At 42.1% G+C, this 20000-nt stretch overlaps 1 protein-coding gene across 1 annotated transcript in view; it reads left to right on the top strand.

Moving 5' to 3' along the window:
- Positions 1-20000, top strand: part of oca2 (oculocutaneous albinism II) — a 207960-nt gene that overhangs the window by 80039 nt on the left and 107921 nt on the right. The window contains exons 11-13 of the mRNA XM_042322671.1: positions 28-93; positions 2111-2167; positions 4213-4337. Of these exons, the coding sequence (XP_042178605.1) occupies positions 28-93; positions 2111-2167; positions 4213-4337 (248 nt within the window). The remainder of the gene's footprint in view (positions 1-27; positions 94-2110; positions 2168-4212; positions 4338-20000) is intronic.

Here is a 20000-nt window from a genome sequence, read left to right as displayed (position 1 = left end):
CTCTGTGTCTCTCTGTCTGTCTTCCAGCGTCCCAGTCTGAGCACTGTGGTGGAGTGGATCGACTATGAAACTCTGGCTCTTCTGTTTGGCATGGTAAGTAAGTTACGCCCTGATGAGTCTCAAATGGCACCCTATTCCCTATATAGTGCACTACTTTATACTACTGCCCTATTCCCTATATAGTGCACTACTTTATACTACTGCCCTATTTCCTATATAGTGCACTACTTTATACTACTGCCCTATTCCCTATATAGTGCACTACTTTATACTACTGCCCTATTCCCTATATAGTGCACTACTTTATACTACTGCCCTATTCCTTATATAGTGCACTACTTTATACTACTGGCCTATTCCCTATATAGTGCACTACTTTATACTACTGCCCTATTCCCTATATAGTGCACTACTTTATACTACTGCCCTATTCCCTATATACTGTAGTGCACTACTTTATACTACAGTCCTATTCCCTATGTATTGTAGTGCACTACTTTTGTAATAAACTATATTTGGAAGAGGGTGCCATTTTCTGTGCGACCTGAGCACCGGTTCAACCAGGAAACAAATCCCCTAGATAATTGTTGTAAGGTTGGGCTTCTTAGTGATGCTGAAACAGTTAGCGATGTCGAAACAGTTAGCGATACTGAAACAGTTAGCGGTCAAATGGCACCCTACACCCTATGGGCCCCGTTCACCCTACACCCTATGGGCCCTGGTCAAATGGCACCCTACACCCTATGGGCCCTGGTCACCCTACACCCTATGGGCCCTGGTCACCCTACACCCTATGGGCCCTGGTCAAATGGCACCCTACACCCTATGGGCCCTGGTCAAATGGCACCCTACACCCTATGGGCCCTGGTCACCCTACACCCTATGGGCCCTGGTCAAATGGCACCCTACACCCTATGGGCCCTGGTCAAATGGCACCCTACACGCTATGGGCCCTGGTCAAATAGCACCCTACACCCTATGGGCCCTGATCACCCTACACCCTATGGGCCCTGGTCAAATGGCACCCTACACCCTATGGGCCCTGGTCAAATGGCACCCTACACCCTATGGGCCCTGGTCAAATAGCACCCTACACCCTATGGGCCCTGGTCAAATAGCACCCTACACCCTATGGGCCCTGGTCAAATAGCACCCTATGGGCCCTGGTCAAATAGCACCCTACACCCTATGGGCCCTGGTCAAATAGCACCCTACACCCCATAGTCCCTGGTCAAATGGTAGCCTATGGACCCTGGTCAAAATTACTGCACTATCTATAAGGATTAGGATGCCATTAGGGAGGCATTAAATATTATCCTTTGAAAACCCAGATCTTTGGATATGAATGGTGAAATGGTGAATAGTGAATGGTGAAATGGTGAATGGTGAACGGTGAACGGTGAAATGGTGAACGGTGAAACGTTGAAACGGTGAACGGTGAAATGGTGAAATGGTGAAATGGTGAAACGGTGAAATGGTGAACGGTGAACGGTGAAATGGTGAACGGTGAACGGTGACTGGTGAATGGTGAACGGTGAACGGTGAATGGTGAACGGTGAATAGTGAATAGTGAATGGTGAATGGTGAACGGTGAAATGGTGAACGGTGAAACGGTGAAACGGTGAACGGTGAAATGGTGAACGGTGAACGGTGAACGGTGACTGGTGAATGGTGAACGGTGAACGGTGAACGGTGAATACCAGTTATACCAGTCTCTTATACCAGTCTCTTATACCAGTCAACCGTTATATCAAATGACTGGTTCTCTGCATTGTGATTACAGATGGTTCTAGTTCTCTGCATTGTGATTACAGATGGTTCTAGTTCTCTGCATTGTGATTCCATATGGTTCTAGTTCTCTGCATTGTGATTACAGATGGTTCTAGTTCTCTGCATTGTGATTACAGATGGTTCTAGTTCTCTGCATTGTGATTACAGATGGTCCTAGTTCTCTGCATTGTGATTACAGATGGTTCTAGTTCTCTGCATTGTGATTACAGATGGTTCTAGTTCTCTGCATTGTGATTACAGATGGTTCTAGTTCTCTGCATTGTGATTACAGATGGTTCTAGTTCTCTGCATTACAACAGGTTTCCTCTTTCCCTTACAGATGATTCTAGTTGCCATCTTCTCAGAGACTGGTTTCTTTGACTACTGTGCTGTGAAGGTAAGTTGGTCAACAGTGGCACTGTCCTGCGTGACTCTAAATGTGGCTTTCCAGTAGGTCTAACCACTGTCCTGAGTGACTCTAAATGTGGCTTTCCAGTAGGTCTAACCACTGTCCTGCGTGACTCTAAATGTGGCTTTCCAGTAGGTCTAACCACTGTCCTGAGTGACTCTAAATGTGGCTTTCCAGTAGGTCTGACCACTGTCCTGCGTGACTCTAAATGTGGCTTTCCAGTAGGTCTAACCACTGTCCTGCGTGACTCTAAATGTGGCTTTCCAGTAGGTCTAACCACTGTCCTGAGTGACTCTAAATGTGGCTTTCCAGTAGGTCTAACCACTGTCCTGAGTGACTCTAAATGTGGCTTTCCAGTAGGTCTAACCACTGTCCTGAGTGACTCTAAATGTGGCTTTCCAGTAGGTCTAACCACTGTCCTGAGTGACTCTAAATGTGGCTTTCCAGTAGGTCTAACCACTGTCCTGAGTGACTCTAAATGTGGCTTTCCAGTAGGTCTAACCACTGTCCTGAGTGACTCTAGATGTGGCTTTCCAGTAGGTCTGACCACTGTCCTAAGTGACTCTAAATGTGGCTTTCCAGTGGGTCTAACCACTGTCCTGAGTGACTCTAAATGTATTTCCTATATATTGCATTTCATTTGACCAGAACCCTGTGGGTCAAATGCAATGCCCCATATAGGGAACTAGGTGCCATTTGGGATGCAGGCTTTGTGCTATTATCCCATCCTCATCCTCTCTCCACCCTCATCCTCTCTCCACACTCATCCTCTCATCCTCTCTCCACCCTCATCCTCTCATCCTCTCTCCACGCTCATCCTCTCATCCTCTCTCCACGCTCATCCTCTCTCCACGCTCATCCTCTCTCCACCCTGATCCTCTCTCCACCCTCATCCTCTCTCCATGCTCATCCTCTCTCCACCCTCATCCTCTCTCCACGCTCATCCCCTCTCCACCCTCATCCTCTCTCCACGCTCATCCTCTCTCCACGCTCATCCTGTCTCCACTCTCATCCTCTCTCCACCCTCATCCTCTCTCCACCCTCATCCTCTCTCCATGCTCATCCTCTCTCCACGCTCATCCTCTCCACGCTCATCCTCTCTCCACGCTCATCCTCTCTCCACGCTCATCCTCTCTCCACGCTCATCCTCTCATCCTCTCTCCACGCTCATCCTCTCTCCACGCTCATCCTCTCGCCACCCTCATCCTCTCTTCACTCTCATCCTCTCTCCACGCTTATCCTCTCATCCCCTCTCCACCCTCATCCTCTAACCACCCTTATCCTCTCCACCCTCATCCTCTCTTCACTCTCATCCTCTCATCCTCTCTCCATGCTCATCCACTCATCTTCTCTCCACCCTCATCCTCTCTTCACCCTCATCCTCTCTCCACCCTCATTCTTTCTCCACCCTCATCCTTTCTCCACCCTCATCCTCTCATCCTTTCTCCACCCTCATCCTTTCTCCACCCTCATCCTCTCATCCTTTCTCCACCCTCATTATCTCTTCACTCTCATCCTCTCTCCACGCTCATCCTCTCATCCCCTCTCCACCCTCATCCTCTCTTCACTCTCATCCTCTCTCCACGCTCATCCTCTCATCCACTCTCCACCCTCATCCTTTCTCCACCCTCATCCTCTCTTCACTCTCATCCTCTCATCCACTCTCCACTTTCATTCTCTAATCTTCTCTCCACGCTCATCCTCTCTCCACCCTCATCCTCTCATCCTCTCTCCACCCTCATCCTCTCATCCTCTCTCCACACTCATCCTCTCATCCTCTCTCCACCCTCATCCTCTCATCCTCTCTCCACCCTCATCCTCTCATCCTCTCTCCACGCTCATCCTCCCATCCTCTCTCCACCCTCATCCTCTCTCCACCCTCATGGAGTGAATATTTTAGTTTAATCATATTTAGTGAGTATTTTAGATTAAATCATATTTAGTGAGTCTTTTAGGTGTAATAAAATATAATGAATATTTTCGGTGTAATAATATTTAGTGAATGTTTAACATATCTCCTCTCCCACCTCCAGGCCTACCAGCTGTCCAGAGGCAAGGTCTGGCCCATGATCATCATCCTGTGTCTCATAGCAGCCATCCTGTCTGCCTTCCTGGACAACGTGACGACTATGATGCTCTTTACTCCTGTCACCATCAGGTACAGTGTAATAACCATCAGGTACAGTGTAATAACCATCAGGTACAGTGTAATAACCATCAGGTACAGTGTAATAACCATCAGGTACAGTGTTATAACCATCGGGTACAGTGTAATAACCATCAGGTACAGTGTAATAACCATCAGGTACAGTGTAATAACCATCAGGTACAGCTGTTACCATCAGGTACAGTGTAATAACCATCAGGTACAGTGTAATAACCATCAGGTACAGTGTAATAACCATCAGGTACAGCGTAATAACCATCAGGTACAGTGTAATAACCATCAGGTACAGCTGTTACCATCAGGTACAGTGTAATAACCATCAGGTACAGTGTAATAACCATCAGGTACAGTGTAATAACCATCAGGTACAGCGTAATAACCATCAGGTACAGTGTAATAACCACCAGGTACAGTGTAATAACCATCAGGTACAGTGTAATAACCATCAGGTACAGCTGTTACCATCAGGTACAGTGTAATAACCATCAGGTACAGCTGTTACCATCAGGTACAGTGTAATAACCATAAGGTACAGTGTAATAACCATCAGGTACAGCTGTTACCATCAGGTACAGTGTAATAACCATCAGGTACAGTGTAATAACCATCAGGTACAGTGTAACAACCATCAGGTACAGTGTAATAACCATCAGGTACAGTGTAATAACCATCAGGTACAGCTGTTACCATCAGGTACAGTGTAATAACCATCAGGTACAGCTGTTACCATCAGGTACAGTGTAATAACCATCAGGTACAGTGTAATAACCATCAGGTACAGTGTAATAACCGTCAGGTACAGTGTAATAACCATCAGGTACAGTGTAACAACCATCAGGTACAGTGTAATAACCATCAGGTACAGTGTAATAACCATCAGGTACAGTGTAATAACCATCAGGTACAGATGTTACCATCAGATACAGTGTAATAACCATCAGGTACAGTGTAATAACCATCAGGCACAGCTGTTACCATCAGGTACATTGTAATAACCATCAGGTACAGCTGTTACCATCAGGTACAGTGTAATAACCATCAGGTACAGTGTAATAACCATCAGGTACAGTGTAATAACCATCAGGTACAGTGTAATAACCATCAGGTACAGTGTTATAACCATCGGGTACAGTGTAATAACCATCAGGTACAGTGTAATAACCATCAGGTACAGTGTAATAACCATCAGGTACAGCTGCCATCAGGTTACCATCAGGTACAGTGTAATAACCATCAGGTACAGTGTAATAACCATCAGGTACAGTGTAATAACCATCAGGTACAGTGTAATAACCATCAGGTACAGTGTAATAACCATCAGGTACAGTGTAATAACCATCAGGTACAGTGTGTAATAACCATCAGGTACAGCTGTTACCATCAGGTACAGTGTAATAACCATCAGTGTAATAACCAGCAGCTGTTACCATCAGGTACAGTGTAATAACCATCAGGTACAGTGCAATAACCATCAGGTACAGTGTAATAACCATCAGGTACAGCTGTTACCATCAGGTACAGTGTAATAACCAAGGTACAGTGTAACAGCTGTTAACATCAGGTACAGTGTAATAACCATCAGGTACAGTGTAATAACCATCAGGTACAGCTGTTACCATCAGGTACAGTGTAATAACCATCAGGGTACAGCTGTTACCATCAGGTACAGTGTAATAACCATCAGGTACAGTGTAATAACCGTCAGGTACAGTGTAATAACCATCAGGTACAGTGTAACAACCATCAGGTACAGTGTAATAACCATCAGGTACAGTGTAATAACCATCAGGTACAGTGTAATAACCATCAGGTACAGCTGTTACCATCAGGTACAGTGTAATAACCATCAGGTACAGCTGTTACCATCAGGTACAGTGTAATAACCATCAGGTACAGTGTAATAACCATCAGGTACAGCTGTTAATATCAGGTACAGCTGTTACCATCAGGTGCAGTGTAATAACCATCAGGTACAGTGTAATAACCATCAGGTACAGTGTAATAACCATCAGGTACAGTGTAATAACCATCAGTTACAGTGTAATAACCATCAGGTACAGCTGTTACCATCAGGTACAGTGTAATAACCATCAGGTACAGCTGTTGCCATCAGGTACAGTGTAATAACCATCAGGTACAGTGTAATAACCATCAGGTACAGTGTAATAACCATCAGGTACAACTGTTACCATCAGGTACAGTGTAATAACCATCAGGTACAGCTGTTACCATCAGGTACAGTTTAATAACCATCAGGTACAGTGTAATAACCATCAGGTACAGTGTAATAACCATCAGGTACAGTGTAATAACCATCAGGTACAGCTGTTGCCATCAGGTACAGTGTAATAACCATCGGGTACAGTGTAATAACCATCAGGTACAGTGTAACAACCATCAGGTACAGTGTAATAACCATCAGGTACAGTGCAATAACCATCAGGTACAGTGTAATAACCATCAGGTACAGTGTAACAGCCATCAGGTACAGTGTAATAACCATCAGGTACAGTGTAATAACCATCAGGTACAGCTGTTACCATCAGGTATAGTGTAATAACCATCAGGTACAGCTGTTACCATCAGGTACAGTGTAATAACCATAAGGTACAGTGTAATAACCATCAGGTACAGCTGTTACCATCAGGTACAGTGTAATAACCATCAGGTACAGTGTAATAACCATCAGGTACAGCTGTTACCATCAGGTACAGTGTAATAACCATCAGGTACAGTGCAATAACCATCAGGTACAGTGTAATAACCATCAGGTACAGCTGTTACCATCAGGTACAGTGTAATAACCACCAGGTACAGCTGTTAACATCAGGTACAGTGTAATAACCATCAGGTACAGTGTAATAACCATCAGGTACAGCTGTTACCATCAGGTACAGTGTAATAACCATAAGGCACAGTGTAATAACCATCAGGCACAGTGTAATAACCATCAGGTACAGTGTAATAACCATCAGGCACAGCTGTTACCATCAGGTACATTGTAATAACCATCAGGTACAGCTGTTACCATCAGGTACAGTGTAATAACCATCAGGTACAGTGTAATAACCATCAGATACAGTGTAATAACCATCAGGTACAGCTGTTACCATCAGGTACAGTGTTGTAACCATCGGGTACAGTGTAATAACCATCAGATACAGTGTAATAACCATCAGGTACAGTGTAATAACCATCAGGTACAGTGTAATAACCATCAGGTACAGCTGTTACCATCAGGTACAGTGTAATAACCATCAGGTACAGTGTAATAACCATCAGGTACAGTGTAATAACCATCAGGTACAGCGTAATAACCATCAGGTACAGTGTAATAACCACCAGGTACAGTGTAATAACCATCAGGTACAGCTGTTACCATCAGGTACAGTGTAATAACCACCAGGTACAGTGTAATAACCATCAGGTACAGTGTAATAACCATCAGGTACAGCTGTTACCATCAGGTACAGTGTAATAACCATCAGGTACAGTGTAATAACCATCAGGTACAGTGTAATAACCATCAGGTACAGTGTAATAACCATCAGGTACAGTGTAATAACGATCAGGTACAGCTGTTACCATCAGGTACAGTGGAATAACCATCTGGTACAGTGTAATAACCATCATGTACAGTGTAATAACCACCAGGTACAGTGTAATAACCATCAGGTTCAGTGTAATAACCATCAGGTACAGCTGTTACCATCAGGTACAGTGTAATAACCATCAGGTACAGCTGTTACCATCAGGTACAGTGTAATAACCATCAGGTACAGTGTAATAACCATCAGGTTCAGTGTAATAACCATCAGGTACAGCTGTTACCATCAGGTACAGTGTAATAACCATCAGGTACAGTGTAATAACCATCAGGTACAGCTGTTACCATCAGGTACAGTGTAATAACCATCAGGTACAGCTGTTACCATCAGGTACAGTGTAATAACCAACCGGTACAGCTGTTACCATCAGGTACAGTGTAATAACCATCAGGTACAGTGTAATAACCATCAGGCACAGTGTAATAACCATCAGGTACAGTGAAATAACCATCAGGCACAGCTGTTACCATCAGGTACATTGTAATAACCATCAGGTACAGCTGTTACCATCAGGTACAGTGTAATAACCATCAGGTACAGTGTAATAACCTTCAGGGACAGCTGTTACCATCAGGTACAGTGTTATAACCATCGGGTACAGTGTAATAACCATCAGGTACAGTGTAATAACCATCAGGTACAGTGTAATAACCATCAGGTACAGTGTAATAACCATCAGGTACAGTGTAATAACCATCAGGTACAGCTGTTACCATCAGGTACAGTGTAATAACCACCAGGTACAGCTGTTACCATCAGGTACAGTGCAATAACCATCAGGTACAGTGTTATAACCACCAGGTACAGCTGTTACAATCAGGTACAGTGTAATAACCATCAGGTTCAGTGTAATAACCATCTGGTACAGCTGTTACCATCAGCTACAGTGTAATAACCATCAGGTACAGTGTAATAACCATCAGGCACAGTGTAATAACCATCAGGTACAGTGTAATAACCATCAGGCACAGCTGTTACCATCAGGTACATTGTAATAACCATCAGGTACAGCTGTTACCATCAGGTACAGTGTAATAACCATCAGGTACAGTGTAATAACCATCAGGTACAGTGTAATAACCATCAGGTACAGTGTTATAACCATCGGGTACAGTGTAATAACCATCAGGTACAGTGTAATAACCATCAGGTACAGTGTAATAACCATCAGGTACAGCTGTTACCATCAGGTACAGTGTAATAACCATCAGGTACAGTGTAATAATCATCAGGTACAGTGTAATAACCATCAGGTACAGCGTAATAACCATCAGGTACAGTGTAATAACCATCAGGTACAGCTGTTACCATCAGGTACAGTGTAATAACCATCAGGTACAGTGTAATAACCATCAGGTACAGTGTAATAACCATCAGGTACAGCGTAATAACCATCAGGTACAGTGTAATAACCACCAGGTACAGTGTAATAACCATCAGGTACAGTGTAATAACCATCAGGTACAGCTGTTACCATCAGGTACAGTGTAATAACCATCAGGTACAGCTGTTACCATCAGGTACAGTGTAATAACCATCAGGTACAGTGTAATAACCATCAGGTACAGTGTAACACCCATCAGGTACAGTGTAATAACCATCAGGTACAGTGTAATAACCATCAGGTACAGCTGTTACCATCAGGTACAGTGTAATAACCATCAGGTACAGCTGTTACCATCAGGTACAGTGTAATAACCATCAGGTACAGTGTAATAACCATCAGGTACAGTGTAATAACCGTCAGGTACAGTGTAATAACCATCAGGTACAGTGTAACAACCATCAGGTACAGTGTAATAACCATCAGGTACAGTGTAATAACCATCAGGTACAGTGTAATAACCATCAGGTACAGTGTAATAACCATCAGGTACAGATGTTGCCATCAGGTACAGTGTAATAACCATCAGGTACAGTGTAATAACCATCAGGTACAGCTGTTAATATCAGGTACAGCTGTTACCATCAGGTGCAGTGTAATAACCATCAGGTACAGTGTAATAACCATCAGGTACAGTGTAATAACCATCAGGTACAGTGTAATAACCATCAGGTACAGCTGTACCATCAGGTACAGTGTAATAACCATCAGGTACAGCTGTTGCCATCAGGTACAGTGGAATAACCATCAGGTACAGTGTAACAACCATCAGGTACAGTGTAATAACCATCAGATACAGTGTAATAACCATCAGGTACAGTGTAATAACCATCAGGTACAGCTGTTACCATCAGGTACAGTGTTATAACAATCAGGTACAGCTGTTACCATCAGGTACAGTGTAATAACCATCAGGTACAGTGTTTTAACCATCAGGTACAGTGTAATAACCATCAGGTACAACTGTTACCATCAGGTACAGTGTAATAACCATCAGGTACAGCTGTTACCATCAGGTACAGTTTAATAACCATCAGGTACAGTGTAATAACCATCAGGTACAGTGTAATAACCATCAGGTACAGCTGTTACCATCAGGTACAGTGTAATAACCATCAGGTACAGTGTAATAACCATCAGGTACAGTGTAATAACCATCAGGTACAGCTGTTGCCATCAGGTACAGTGTAATAACCATCGGGTACAGTGTAATAACCATCAGGTACAGTGTAACAACCATCAGGTACAGTGTAATAACCATCAGGTACAGTGTAATAACCATCAGGTACAGTGCAATAACCATCAGGTACAGTGTAATAACCATCAGGTACAGTGTAACAGCCATCAGGTACAGTGTAATAACCATCAGGTACAGTGTAATAACCATCAGGTACAGTGTAATAACCATCAGGTACAGCTGTTACCATCAGGTACAGTGTAATAACCATCAGGTACAGCTGTTACCATCAGGTACAGTGTAATAACCATAAGGTACAGTGTAATAACCATCAGGTACAGCTGTTACCATCAGGTACAGTGTAATAACCATCAGGTACAGTGTAATAACCATCAGGTACAGTGTAATAACCATCAGGTACAGCTGTTACCATCAGGTACAGTGTAATAACCATCAGGTACAGTGCAATAACCATCAGGTACAGTGTAATAACCATCAGGTACAGCTGTTACCATCAGGTACAGTGTAATAACCAACAGGTACAGCTGTTAACATCAGGTACAGTGTAATAACCATCAGGTACAGTGTAATAACCATCAGGTACAGCTGTTACCATCAGGTACAGTGTAATAACCATAAGGTACAGTGTAATAACCATCAGGCACAGTGTAATAACCATCAGGTACAGTGTAATAACCATCAGGCACAGCTGTTACCATCAGGTACATTGTAATAACCATCAGGTACAGCTGTTACCATCAGGTACAGTGTAATAACCATCAGGTACAGTGTAATAACCATCAGGTACAGTGTAATAACCATCAGGTACAGCTGTTACCATCAGGTACAGTGTTATAACCATCGGGTACAGTGTAATAACCATCAGGTACAGTGTAATAACCATCAGGTACAGTGTAATAACCATCAGGTACAGTGTAATAACCATCAGGTACAGCTGTTACCATCAGGTACAGTGTAATAACCATCAGGTACAGTGTAATAACCATCAGGTACAGTGTAATAACCATCAGGTACAGCGTAATAACCATCAGGTACAGTGTAATAACCACCAGGTACAGTGTAATAACCATCAGGTACAGCTGTTACCATCAGGTACAGTGTAATAACCACCAGGTACAGTGTAATAACCATCAGGTACAGTGTAATAACCATCAGGTACAGTTGTTACCATCAGGTACAGTGTAATAACCATCAGGTACAGTGTAATAACCATCAGGTACAGTGTAATAACCATCAGGTACAGTGTAATAACCACCAGGTACAGTGTAATAACCATCAGGTACAGTGTAATAACGATCAGGTACAGCTGTTACCATCAGGTACAGTGGAATAACCATCTGGTACAGTGTAATAACCATCATGTACAGTGTAATAACCATCAGGTACAGTGTAATAACCATCAGGTACAGTGTAATAACCATCAGGTACAGCTGTTACCATCAGGTAAAGTGTAATAACCATCAGGTACTGTGTAATAACCATCAGGTTCAGTGTAATAACCATCAGGTACAGTGTAATAACCATCAGGTATAGCTGTTACCATCAGGTACAGTGTAATAACCATCAGGTACAGTGTAATAACCATCAGGCACAGTGTAATAACCACCAGGTACAGTGTAATAACCATCAGGTTCAGTGTAATAACCATCAGGTACAGCTGTTACCATCAGGTACAGTGTAATAACCATCAGGTACAGTGTCATAACATCAGGTACAGTGTCATAACCATCAGGTACAGTGTAATAACCATCAGGTTCAGTGTAATAACCATCAGGTACAGCTGTTACCATCAGGTACAGTGTAATAACCATCAGGTACAGCTGTTACCATCAGGTACAGTGTAATAACCATCAGGTACAGTGTAATAACCACCAGGTACAGTGTAATAACCATCAGGTACAGTGTAATAACGATCAGGTACAGCTGTTACCATCAGGTACAGTGGAATAACCATCTGGTACAGTGTAATAACCATCATGTACAGTGTAATAACCATCAGGTACAGTGTAATAACCATCAGGTACAGTGTAATAACCATCAGGTACAGCTGTTACCATCAGGTAAAGTGTAATAACCATCAGGTACTGTGTAATAACCATCAGGTTCAGTGTAATAACCATCAGGTACAGTGTAATAACCATCAGGTACAGTGTAATAACCATCAGGCACAGTGTAATAACCACCAGGTACAGTGTAATAACCATCAGGTTCAGTGTAATAACCATCAGGTACAGCTGTTACCATCAGGTACAGTGTAATAACCATCAGGTACAGCTGTTACCATCAGGTACAGTGTCATAACCATCAGGTACAGTGTAATAACCATCAGGTTCAGTGTAATAACCATCAGGTACAGCTGTTACCATCAGGTACAGTGTAATAACCATCAGGTACAGCTGTTACCATCAGGTACAGTGTAATAACCATCAGGTACAGTGTAATAACCATCAGGTACAGCTGTTACCATCAGGTACAGTGTAATAACCATCAGGTACAGCTGTTACCATCAGGCACAGTGTAATAACCACCAGGTACAGTGTAATAACCATCAGGTACAGCTGTTACCATCAGGTACAGTGTAATAACCATCAGGTACAGCTGTTACCATCAGGTACAGTGTAATAATCATCAGGTACAGTGTAATAACCATCAGGTACAGTGTAATAACCATCAGGTACAGTGTAATAACCATCAGGTACAGTGTAATAACCATCAGGTACAGTGTAATAATCATCAGGTACAGTGTAATAACCATCAGGTACAGTGTAATAACCATCAGGTACAGTGTAATAACCATCAGGTACAGTGTAATAACCATCAGGTACAGTGTAATAACCATCAGGCACAGCTGTTACCATCAGGTACATTGTAATAACCTTCAGGTACAGCTGTTACCATCAGGTACAGTGTAATAACCATCAGGTACAGTGTAATAACCATCAGGTACAGTGTAATAACCATCAGGTACAGCTGTTACCATCAGGTACAGTGTTATAACCATCGGGTACAGTGTAATAACCATCAGGTACAGTGTAATAACCATCAGGTACAGTGTAATAACCATCAGGTACAGTGTAATAACCATCAGGTACAGCTGTTACCATCAGGTACAGTGTAATAACCATCCGGTACAGTGTAATAACCATCAGGTACAGCGTAATAACCATCAGGTACAGCGTAATAACCACCAGGTACAGTGTAATAACCACCAGGTACAGTGTAATAACCATCAGGTACAGTGTAATAACCATCAGGTACAGTGTAATAACCATCAGGTACAGTTGTTACCATCAGGTACAGTGTAATAACCATCAGGCACAGTGTAATAACCATCAGGTACAGTGTAATAACCATCAGGTACAGTGTAATAACCACCAGGTACAGTGTAATAACCATCAGGTACAGTGTAATAACGATCAGGTACAGCTGTTACCATCAGGTACAGTGGAATAACCATCTGGTACAGTGTAATAACCATCATGTACAGTGTAATAACCATCAGGTACAGTGTAATAACCATCAGGTACAGTGTAATAACCATCAGGTACAGCTGTTACCATCAGGTAAAGTGTAATAACCATCAGGTACTGTGTAATAACCATCAGGTTCAGTGTAATACCATCAGGTACATTGTAATAACCATCAGGTACAGCTGTTACCATCAGGTACAGTGTAATAACCATCAGGTACAGTGTAATAACCATCAGGTACAGTGTAATAACCATCAGGTACAGCTGTTACCATCAGGTACAGTGTTATAACCATCGGGTACAGTGTAATAACCATCAGGTACAGTGTAATAACCATCAGGTACAGTGTAATAACCATCAGGTACAGTGTAATAACCATCAGGTACAGCTGTTACCATCAGGTACAGTGTAATAACCATCAGGTACAGTGTAATAACCATCAGGTACAGTGTAATAACCATCAGGTACAGCGTAATAACCATCAGGTACAGTGTAATAACCACCAGGTACAGTGTAATAACCATCAGGTACAGCTGTTACCATCAGATACAGTGTAATAACCACCAGGTACAGTGTAATAACCATCAGGTACAGTGTAATAACCATCAGGTACAGTTGTTACCATCAGGTACAGTGTAATAACCATCAGGTACAGTGTAATAACCATCAGGTACAGTGTAATAACCATCAGGTACAGTGTAATAACCACCAGGTACAGTGTAATAACCATCAGGTACAGTGTAATAACGATCAGGTACAGCTGTTACCATCAGGTACAGTGGAATAACCATCTGGTACAGTGTAATAACCATCATGTACAGTGTAATAACCATCAGGTACAGTGTAATAACCATCAGGTACAGTGTAATAACCATCAGGTACAGCTGTTACCATCAGGTAAAGTGTAATAACCATCAGGTACTGTGTAATAACCATCAGGTTCAGTGTAATAACCATCAGGTACAGTGTAATAACCATCAGGTATAGCTGTTACCATCAGGTACAGTGTAATAACCATCAGGTACAGTGTAATAACCATCAGGCACAGTGTAATAACCACCAGGTACAGTGTAATAACCATCAGGTTCAGTGTAATAACCATCAGGTACAGCTGTTACCATCAGGTACAGTGTAATAACCATCAGGTACAGTGTCATAACCATCAGGTACAGTGTCATAACCATCAGGTACAGTGTAATAACCATCAGGTTCAGTGTAATAACCATCAGGTACAGCTGTTACCATCAGGTACAGTGTAATAACCATCAGGTACAGCTGTTACCATCAGGTACAGTGTAATAACCATCAGGTACAGTGTAATAACCACCAGGTACAGTGTAATAACCATCAGGTACAGTGTAATAACGATCAGGTACAGCTGTTACCATCAGGTACAGTGGAATAACCATCTGGTACAGTGTAATAACCATCATGTACAGTGTAATAACCATCAGGTACAGTGTAATAACCATCAGGTACAGTGTAATAACCATCAGGTACAGCTGTTACCATCAGGTAAAGTGTAATAACCATCAGGTACTGTGTAATAACCATCAGGTTCAGTGTAATAACCATCAGGTACAGTGTAATAACCATCAGGTATAGCTGTTACCATCAGGTACAGTGTAATAACCATCAGGTACAGTGTAATAACCATCAGGCACAGTGTAATAACCACCAGGTACAGTGTAATAACCATCAGGTTCAGTGTAATAACCATCAGGTACAGCTGTTACCATCAGGTACAGTGTAATAACCATCAGGTACAGCTGTTACCATCAGGTACAGTGTCATAACCATCAGGTACAGTGTAATAACCATCAGGTTCAGTGTAATAACCATCAGGTACAGCTGTTACCATCAGGTACAGTGTAATAACCATCAGGTACAGCTGTTACCATCAGGTACAGTGTAATAACCATCAGGTACAGTGTAATAACCATCAGGTACAGCTGTTACCATCAGGTACAGTGTAATAACCATCAGGTACAGCTGTTACCATCAGGCACAGTGTAATAACCACCAGGTACAGTGTAATAACCATCAGGTACAGCTGTTACCATCAGGTACAGTGTAATAACCATCAGGTACAGCTGTTACCATCAGGTACAGTGTAATAATCATCAGGTACAGTGTAATAACCATCAGGTACAGTGTAATAACCATCAGGTACAGTGTAATAACCATCAGGTACAGTGTAATAACCATCAGGTACAGTGTAATAATCATCAGGTACAGTGTAATAACCATCAGGTACAGTGTAATAACCATCAGGTACAGTGTAATAACCATCAGGTACAGTGTAATAACCATCAGGTACAGTGTAATAACCATCAGGCACAGCTGTTACCATCAGGTACATTGTAATAACCTTCAGGTACAGCTGTTACCATCAGGTACAGTGTAATAACCATCAGGTACAGTGTAATAACCATCAGGTACAGTGTAATAACCATCAGGTACAGCTGTTACCATCAGGTACAGTGTTATAACCATCGGGTACAGTGTAATAACCATCAGGTACAGTGTAATAACCATCAGGTACAGTGTAATAACCATCAGGTACAGTGTAATAACCATCAGGTACAGCTGTTACCATCAGGTACAGTGTAATAACCATCCGGTACAGTGTAATAACCATCAGGTACAGCGTAATAACCATCAGGTACAGCGTAATAACCACCAGGTACAGTGTAATAACCACCAGGTACAGTGTAATAACCATCAGGTACAGTGTAATAACCATCAGGTACAGTGTAATAACCATCAGGTACAGTTGTTACCATCAGGTACAGTGTAATAACCATCAGGCACAGTGTAATAACCATCAGGTACAGTGTAATAACCATCAGGTACAGTGTAATAACCACCAGGTACAGTGTAATAACCATCAGGTACAGTGTAATAACGATCAGGTACAGCTGTTACCATCAGGTACAGTGGAATAACCATCTGGTACAGTGTAATAACCATCATGTACAGTGTAATAACCATCAGGTACAGTGTAATAACCATCAGGTACAGTGTAATAACCATCAGGTACAGCTGTTACCATCAGGTAAAGTGTAATAACCATCAGGTACTGTGTAATAACCATCAGGTTCAGTGTAATACCATCAGGTACAGTGTAATAACCATCAGGTATAGCTGTTACCATCAGGTACAGTGTAATAACCATCAGGTACAGTGTAATAACCATCAGGCACAGTGTAATAACCACCAGGTACAGTGTAATAACCATCAGGTTCAGTGTAATAACCATCAGGTACAGCTGTTACCATCAGGTACAGTGTAATAACCATCAGGTACAGCTGTTACCATCAGGTACAGTGTAATAACCATCAGGTACAGTGTAATAACCATCAGGTTCAGTGTAATAACCATCAGGTACAGCTGTTACCATCAGGTACAGTGTAATAACCATCAGGTACAGCTGTTACCATCAGGTACAGTGTAATAACCATCAGGTACAGTGTAATAACCATCAGGTACAGCTGTTACCATCAGGTACAGTGTAATAACCATCAGGTACAGCTGTTACCATCAGGCACAGTGTAATAACCACCAGGTACAGTGTAATAACCATCAGGTACAGCTGTTACCATCAGGTACAGTGTAATAACCATCAGGTACAGCTGTTACCATCAGGTACAGTGTAATAATCATCAGGTACAGTGTAATAACCATCAGGTACAGTGTAATAACCATCAGGTACAGTGTAATAACCATCAGGTACAGTGTAATAACCATCAGGTACAGTGTAATAATCATCAGGTACAGTGTAATAACCATCAGGTACAGTGTAATAACCATCAGGTACAGTGTAATAACCATCAGGTACAGTGTAATAACCATCAGGTACAGTGTAATAACCATCAGGCACAGCTGTTACCATCAGGTACATTGTAATAACCATCAGGTACAGCTGTTACCATCAGGTACAGTGTAATAACCATCAGGTACAATGTAATAACCATCAGGTACAGTGTAATAACCATCAGGTACAGCTGTTACCATCAGGTACAGTGTTATAACCATCGGGTACAGTGTTATAACCATCAGGTACAGTGTAATAACCATCAGGTACAGTGTAATAACCATCAGGTACAGTGTAATAACCATCAGGTACAGTGTAATAATCATCAGGTACAGTGTAATAACCATCAGGTACAGTGTAATAACCATCAGGTACAGTGTAATAACCATCAGGTACAGTGTAATAACCATCAGGTACAGTGTAATAACCATCAGGCACAGCTGTTACCATCAGGTACATTGTAATAACCATCAGGTACAGCTGTTACCATCAGGTACAGTGTAATAACCATCAGGTACAATGTAATAACCATCAGGTACAGTGTAATAACCATCAGGTACAGCTGTTACCATCAGGTACAGTGTTATAACCATCGGGTACAGTGTTATAACCATCGGGTACAGTGTAATAACCATCAGGTACAGTGTAATAACCATCAGGTACAGTGTAATAACCATCAGGTACAGTGTAATAACCATCAGGTACAGTGTAATAACCATCAGGTACAGCTGTTACCATCAGGTACAGTGTAATAACCATCAGGTACAGTGTAATAACCATCAGGTACAGTGTAATAACCATCAGGTACAGCGTAATAACCATCAGGTACAGTGTAATAACCACCAGGTACATTGTAATAACCATCAGGTACAGCTGTTACCATCAGGTACAGTGTAATAACCATCAGGTACAGTGTAATAACCATCAGGTACAGTGTAATAACCATCAGGTACAGTGTAATAACCACCAGGTACAGTGTAATAACCATCAGGTACAGTGTAATAACGATCAGGTACAGCTGTTACCATCAGGTACAGTGGAATAACCATCTGGTACAGTGTAATAACCATCATGTACAGTGTAATAACCATCAGGTACAGTGTAATAACCATCAGGTACAGCTGTTACCATCAGGTAAAGTGTAATAACCATCAGGTACAGTGTAATAACCATCAGGTTCAGTGTAATAACCATCAGGTACAGTGTAATAACCATCAGGTATAGCTGTTACCATCAGGTACAGTGTAATAACCATCAGGTACAGTGTAATAACCATCAGGCACAGTGTAATAACCACCAGGTACAGTGTAATAACCATCAGGTTCAGTGTAATAACCATCAGGTACAGCTGTTACCATCAGGTACAGTGTAATAACCATCAGGTACAGCTGTTACCATCAGGTACAGTGTAATAACCATCAGGTACAGTGTAATAACCATCAGGTTCAGTGTAATAACCATCAGGTACAGCTGTTACCATCAGGTACAGTGTAATAACCATCAGGTACAGCTGTTACCATCAGGTACAGTGTAATAACCATCAGGTACAGTGTAATAACCATCAGGTACAGCTGTTACCATCAGGTACAGTGTAATAACCATCAGGTACAGCTGTTACCATCAGGCACAGTGTAATAACCACCAGGTACAGTGTAATAACCATCAGGTACAGCTGTTACCATCAGGTACAGTGTAATAACCATCAGGTACAGCTGTTACCATCAGGTACAGTGTAATAATCATCAGGTACAGTGTAATAACCATCAGGTACAGTGTAATAACCATCAGGTACAGTGTAATACTCATCAGGTACAGTGTAATAACCATCAGGTACAGTGTAATAACCATCAGGTACAGTGTAATAACCATCAGGTACAGTGTAATAACCATCAGGTACAGTGTAATAAACATCAGGTACAGCTGTTACCATCAGGCACAGTGTAATAACCATCAGGAACAGTGTAATAACCATCAGGTACAGTTGTTACCATCAGGTACAGTGTAATAACCATCAGGTACAGTGTAATAACCATCAGGTACAGTGTAATAACCATCAGGTACAGCTGTTACCATCAGGCACAGTGTAATAACCATCAGGAACAGTGTAATAACCATCAGGTACAGTTGTTACCATCAGGTACAGTGTAATAACCATCAGGTACAGTGTAATAACCATC

This window comes from Oncorhynchus tshawytscha, linkage group LG05, assembly GCF_018296145.1.
Source record: "Oncorhynchus tshawytscha isolate Ot180627B linkage group LG05, Otsh_v2.0, whole genome shotgun sequence".
In the NCBI taxonomy this organism is placed as follows: Eukaryota; Metazoa; Chordata; class Actinopteri; order Salmoniformes; family Salmonidae; genus Oncorhynchus; species Oncorhynchus tshawytscha.
The sequence above is the reverse complement of the archived record's forward strand: the minus strand, read 5'-3'. Positions and strand labels throughout refer to the sequence as shown.